General features: G+C 40.4%; 1 protein-coding gene across 1 annotated transcript; it reads left to right on the top strand.

The window, feature by feature from the left end:
• Positions 1-1,151: 1,151 nt before the first annotated feature.
• Positions 1,152-3,313, top strand: LINGO2 (leucine rich repeat and Ig domain containing 2). The gene has a single exon (XM_058826890.1). It carries the CDS (start codon positions 1,192-1,194, stop codon positions 3,010-3,012), a length of 1,821 nt encoding a protein of 606 aa, XP_058682873.1. The 5' UTR covers positions 1,152-1,191; the 3' UTR covers positions 3,013-3,313.
• The last annotated feature ends 3,266 nt before the right edge of the window (positions 3,314-6,579 follow it).

Genomic DNA, 6,579 nt, shown 5'->3' with positions numbered 1-6,579 from the left:
CTATACCTTAGCCTCATCAAGTTGTCTCTACTATAGGAGTAAAGGTGCTTCTATGGATTAGCTCTATATGGAGCTAAGGTGCTTCTAAAGTGCTTGCAGTTTGCTTTACCCTGAACATCTCAAACACCTTACTTTGACAAACACCTATATCCTTTTCTTCTTCCTCTTTGAAATGGGTAATTGTTTGTCTTCATTTAGTAGTTTCCAAGTAGACTTAGCAGTCTCTTGCCTTTGGTGACTAAACCTGAAAAGTACATCATTTGTAGAAGAGTAGCTAATTCAGTAGAGGTTATCTTGTCTTCTTCTATGTTCAATTTTAACCAGAACACAAGAATGAATAAATCCTTTACAAACTGTGATTTTCATTAAATCTGTGGTACTTCCTTGGACACAGTGCTGCTTAAACACAGACAGCTCATCTTACCTTGTTTTTTGTCTTCATAAAACTAGTTTATATGTCTTGGAAGTAAAAAGATGTGTTCTTCTCAGATCAGGGTTCTAAAGAGTCACACAAAATATCTCTGTGCAGTAAAAGCAAAGAATCAATTTGATCTATTACAAATTCTAAGCAGAGATGCACCAGTTCTTCCTTCCCCATGTGAGCCATTGTGTATGAGTATGAGTGAAAAAGTTTCATCTCTTTATAGCTGTAATATATGCAATAAATGTTAAAAGGAGTCTTTTCACTGTCTAGGAGCTCCTTTTCTTGATTATAATACATGATTAAGGTTTGCCTTAAAGTACTAATGGGAGGCAAAATCTTAGTTTCATATCACCTCAAAGAAATCCAACGCTGTAAAATTATCACAAATGCTATTAGTCCTTTTTGCATAGTGTATGCTGTTTATCTCTGGGTTAATTATAGCACTGTCTTGAGGAAACCTACTGAGAATGAGAAAAGACTGAAAAGTCCTTTACTGTTTGCAGTAAGAAAAGCTGTTTTGTCTTCTCCAGCATCTGGAGGAAAATGCTGGATAAACAAATCCTCTGACTAGCTCTGTGATATTGAAGTAAAATCTGCTCTGATGTAGGTCTTGCCATTCACAATAGGTTTTATTGATTTGTTCAATATGAAAACACATGCATTTGCTTTGCAATGGTAGTGCTCTTTTTCTGCAGACTTAACTTCTCCCCTTTCCCATCCTCACCCCACAGGCCTGTGACGGAGGGTTAGCCCAGATCAGTGGAGTCATGCGTCACACAGCTCTATCATGCTGGCAGCCGTTCCTGGGTCTGGCTGTGCTGCTTGTCTTCACAAGCCCCACTGTGGGCTGCCCAGCCCGCTGTGAATGCTCAGCGCAGAACAAGTCTGTCAGCTGTCACCGGAGACGTCTGATGTCCATTCCAGAAGGCATTCCCATCGAGACAAAAATCTTGGACCTCAGCAAGAACCGACTGAAAAGCGTTAACCCTGAGGAATTCACATCTTACCCGTTGCTGGAGGAGATTGACCTCAGCGACAATATTGTCTCCAATGTTGAGCCTGGAGCTTTTAACAATCTCTTCAACTTGCGCTCCTTGAGGCTGAAAGGAAACCGTCTGAAGCTGGTCCCCCTTGGGGTGTTCACTGGGTTGTCAAACTTAACAAAGCTTGATATAAGTGAAAACAAGATTGTCATTTTGCTGGACTACATGTTTCAAGATCTGCATAACCTAAAATCCCTGGAGGTTGGGGACAATGATTTGGTGTATATATCACACAGGGCCTTCAGTGGGCTGCTTAGCCTGGAGCAGCTCACCCTGGAGAGATGCAACCTCACAGCCGTACCAACAGAAGCTCTTTCTCACCTCCACAACCTCATCAGTCTGCATTTGAAACAGCTCAATATTAATGTTTTGCCGGCATACGCCTTTAAAAGACTGTTCCGCCTGAAGGACCTGCAGATAGAGGCCTGGCCCCTTCTGGACATGCTGCCTGCCAACAGCTTGTACGGTCTCAACCTGACTTCTCTCTCCATCACGAACACCAACCTGTCTGCAGTACCCTACTCTGCTTTCAAGCATCTGGTTTACCTGACACATCTCAACCTCTCTTACAACCCTATCAGCACCATTGAGGCAGGCATGCTGTCAGACTTAGTGCGCCTGCAGGAGCTCCACATTGTGGGGGCACAGCTGCGCACCATTGAACCACATGCTTTCCAAGGGCTCCGATTCTTACGCGTGCTTAACGTGTCCCAAAACCTGTTAGAAACCCTAGAAGAGAATGTATTCCATTCCTCCAAAAGCCTTGAGGTCCTCTGCATTAACAACAACCCACTGGCCTGTGACTGCCGCCTTCTTTGGATTTTGCAGCGGCAGCCCACCTTGCAATTTGGCGGTGAGCCACCAATGTGTGCTGGCCCAGACAGTGTCAGAGAGAGGTCATTCAGAGACTTCCATAGCACAGCTCTCTCCTTTTACTTCACCTGTAAGAAACCCAAGATACAAGACAAGAAGTTGCAGTACCTGGTAGTGGAGGAAGGACAGACCGTGCAGCTGATGTGCAATGCTGACGGGGACCCACAGCCTACCATCTCCTGGGTTACCCCACGCCGGAGGCTGATCACAACTAAATCAAATGGTAGAGCCACTGTGCTGGGAGATGGCACTCTGGAGATCAGATTTGCCCAAGACCAGGACACTGGGATCTATGTCTGTATTGCAAGTAATGCAGCTGGAAATGACACCTACTCAGCCTCCCTGACGGTAAAGGGGTTTACTTCAGACCGTTTCCTTTATGCCAACAGGACCCCTATGTATATGACAGACTCCAACGACACAAGTTCTAATGGAACTAATGCAAACAGTTACTCTCTGGACCTTAAGACAATATTGGTGTCCACAGCTATGGGCTGTTTCACATTCCTTGGAGTGGTTTTATTTTGTTTCCTTCTTCTTTTTGTGTGGAGCCGAGGGAAAGGCAAACACAAAACCAGCATTGACCTTGAATATGTCCCTCGCAAAAACAATGGTGCTGTGGTTGAAGGGGAGGTTTCTGGACCACGAAGGTTCAATATGAAAATGATTTGATGGTATTCTGCTAGCAGTGCTTTTTCTGTGGCATTAAAACCAATTAAAACAGCCTGGCATGTGGAATTGCTAGGCAGAAGCAGCTTAATGCAGCTGTCAGTGTATCAAAAGGTTATATGAAAATAGAAAGACTATTTGTGGTTATACAACAGAGCCTCCAGACCTTGAGGCAGATGTGTCAGGGCCTTTCATAGAACTGGGAAATTGTACTAACTGTTTGCATTGCAAATATTGGCATTCTGGGGATATCAGCAATGAACCACTGGCTCATGCTCATGGACAATTGTTCAACATTTTCTACTGCTACAAAAGGAAAAAGAAAAAAACCTACAGTGTAGGATTTACATACTTAAAGAAAAAGACACATTTGTCTAAACCACACTCTACAGTGAAATTTGTATCCATATATCTCATTTGGTAAAACTTTGCATCTCCCTTCTAGTTGGTTCAAAACAACAAAAAATTGGTAGCTTTTTTTTTTTTTTTAATCTACATCTATACTGTGTACATTTTGAAGCAATACAAATGAGAGGTTGTGCTTTTAGATATCCACCAATACTGACCCAAGTGTGATGTCACCCATCTTTTAACTACCATCCAACCCAAATTAGATCCTTGTAGTTACCAATTAGAAATAATATAAGATATTTTTCTCCTCACGTAGAAGGCCAGAGCTGAATAGTTGAGAGCAAAACCACTCAACTCTGTCGGTCTACTCTTCATATAAATATAAGGCATGTGCCTAGTTTTGATACAGAATGGAATATTTTTTATATCTGTGATATCACACTGGACCAGTTTACTGTAATACAGCCCTGGTTCTCACACAGGGAAGGCAACCCACTAGTTAATGCTGGCATGGAGGAGTTGAGTTCTACCTTGAAGAGAAAGAATCAGTTTCTTGATTTTAATTTCAAAGCTACTGTTAAAATGTTAATGTGTACTGGGCCAAATAAAGAGCATAAGACATTCTGCAGACTCCTTGGGAAATATGGTCATCTTACTCTTTATACAAGTGAATTAAAACATACAAACACTTTGTTACTAGGAATGAACTCTTCTCCAATGCCAAGTAAACTACAGTTGTTCATGCATAATATGGGGATTTATAATACTAAAATAATGTTGAAAACATGGTAGCCTCAAAAAGGCTAACATACTGCCAGATATAATGAACCTCTAGCCACTGTCATTCTCATCTTGTATATTTGTAGATAACACAAAGACGCAAAGCTAATTTCCAAGAACAAATTACTTAGCTATTCTTGATGCCGTTTTAATAACAATGTGGTTATGTTTCTTTCAGGGGCAGTATCTTAGAACAAGAGGGGGGAGTTTTTCCAGATTTTAGGAATCTTTTTTAATGGAGAGAAGACAGAAGTGGAATATTAGTTCAGTACAAATAACTTTTACTTTGTTCATTTTATGTTTCCAAAGAAATCCTCAAAAGACTAAGAAGTGAAATTTTATTCTTCATCATTAATACCACGATTTTTATTTTTACATCCTCAGCAATTGCAAGATGCAAAGTTGTTCAGCCACCTCTCAAATTTTCCACCAGTTATGAGCCATAGGTTTGTCATACATGGTTGATAGCAAATACCATTTTTAAATGATTGGCATAACCTGGTGTAAGGATGACAATGACTATATATATATGTCTAACCAAGATAAATATGAAAATATTATAAGACAGAACATTCAGATTAATGTGATTTATGAGCCTGTGTTCAATCTTAGTATTAGATTTCGGTGTTTTCAAACCAAAGTTAGGCTGACCTATAATAGGATGCAGGTGCTTCTAAAATTAATATCCACAGAGATTTAAAAAGCAGGATAAAAAATCTCCCACTTCTATCAAGGGAAATGTGCCAAAAGTTGTAAAATCCAGCTGTGCTCCTCAGATGTACCTATGACTTAGCTGCAGGACCCAAGGCTAGGCAGTTCTGAGAATCTCTTTTTTTAGTGGTTGATTGTTGGTTGCATCGTTGCTTTAATTTAGGTTGCCAGACTGAGGAGGTTGCAAGCGTTCTTAGAATTTTCTTCACTTAACTTGGCTTTAAGTTTAAAGTTGGGTTTTCTTGCTTCTTTTTTTTTTTATTTTTTGCTCTGAACTAGATAGTTGGAGATTTATGGACATGCTTGATAAGAATACTCTTTGTTCAATGATATTTGTAGAACATTGATATAATGGAATAACCCCTGACTAAATTCTAACACCAGGGACATTATTTTTGTTGATGTAATAACCACTGCACTGAAGTCCAAAACTCTACTGTACCTTAATGTGGGCAGTTAAAGAAACAAATGGGGATAAAACAAAATGTTTCTGAACTGTCCCTTGAAGACATTTGCATGTGCCTTTCCCTTGTAATTGTCATTTTTTTCAACTAGTAATCTATTGCCCCTGCAGTCATTTCATGTTAAATGTTAAAATCGTGTTAGAAGCAAAAATTCACCTAAGTTCTAGACATTTGTAGCTGATTTCTTCATACTAAATGACACAATAAAAAAAGAAAATTCAAAAACCACCACCCTAGAAAACATGTACTTTTAGGATTAATTATGAGTTGCTGTATTCCCCTATTCCCTTAGAAAGACTCTAAGAAGTGATTGCAGTTAGTGCACTGCAAGGGTTTGTGAGCAGAAATGTGCTTAGTTATCTATGTGAAATGTGTGCTGGTGATGGAAATCACCGCTTGCTGTTGCTGAGCACCACCTTGCAGAGCTGTCAGCATTCTGTGTATCGCCTTGAGTTCAGTTAGTATTTGGTTTTTCAGAATCAGTGTTTGTTCCCTGCCTCTAGCAATGATCTACTTTTTGCAGCCTACTTATTTCAGCATGGACTTAACAAGGCATATGGCACCTCTTACAGAAGAGAGGACAGCAAGACTCATAGACACTTTTTGTCTTGCTCCACATAGTCTCCTTCTTATGTATTTGTGGGACACATATTAACTATGGCTCTTTTGAGTGAATAAGGAATACAGTGTCAAAGTCAGACCTAGACAAGCACCTTTTTGGCAATTCTTTCAAGAACAGTGGCTGAATACTTACCCTGCCTCTTGAAGGAGTCACTTCTCTGCTAGAGATCAAGGAGACACACCACAGTTTATTTTACTGCAGGGGAGAAAGAGGACTGGGCTGTGAGAAGGCATCTGACCCACATGGCTCCCCTATCATTCAGAAACAGGTTGATAGTGCATTCCTGGCACTAAAAGAGGAATCAAAGGTTTTAACCTACCTCTGAGTTCTATACCGGCTGGTCTCTATGCTGACACTAGCCTGAATTTACCTGGCAGCCAGTGCAACAAAACTCTGAGGAGCAGCAATAGTTCTGCAGAAAAGGAGAAAACTGAAAATGTCAGAACCATCAAAGCAACTTGAAAAAACAGGTATCAAAATATCCTTGTCAATAACTCCTGTAAGAGCAATGCCTGGGCCTCTCACAAGTATGTTTTGAAGTCCACTTGCACAGATCAGTGTGAAGGTAAGAACAGATGAATGTACAAGTGTTCACAGAATCACAGCGAATCACAGAACCGTTAAGGCTGGAAAAGACCTTCA

The sequence above is a fragment of the Poecile atricapillus genome, chromosome Z (assembly GCF_030490865.1).
Source record: "Poecile atricapillus isolate bPoeAtr1 chromosome Z, bPoeAtr1.hap1, whole genome shotgun sequence".
Classification (NCBI taxonomy): domain Eukaryota; kingdom Metazoa; phylum Chordata; class Aves; order Passeriformes; family Paridae; genus Poecile; species Poecile atricapillus.
Note: the sequence above shows the minus strand (reverse complement) of the source record. Positions and strands in the feature narration are given on the sequence as shown.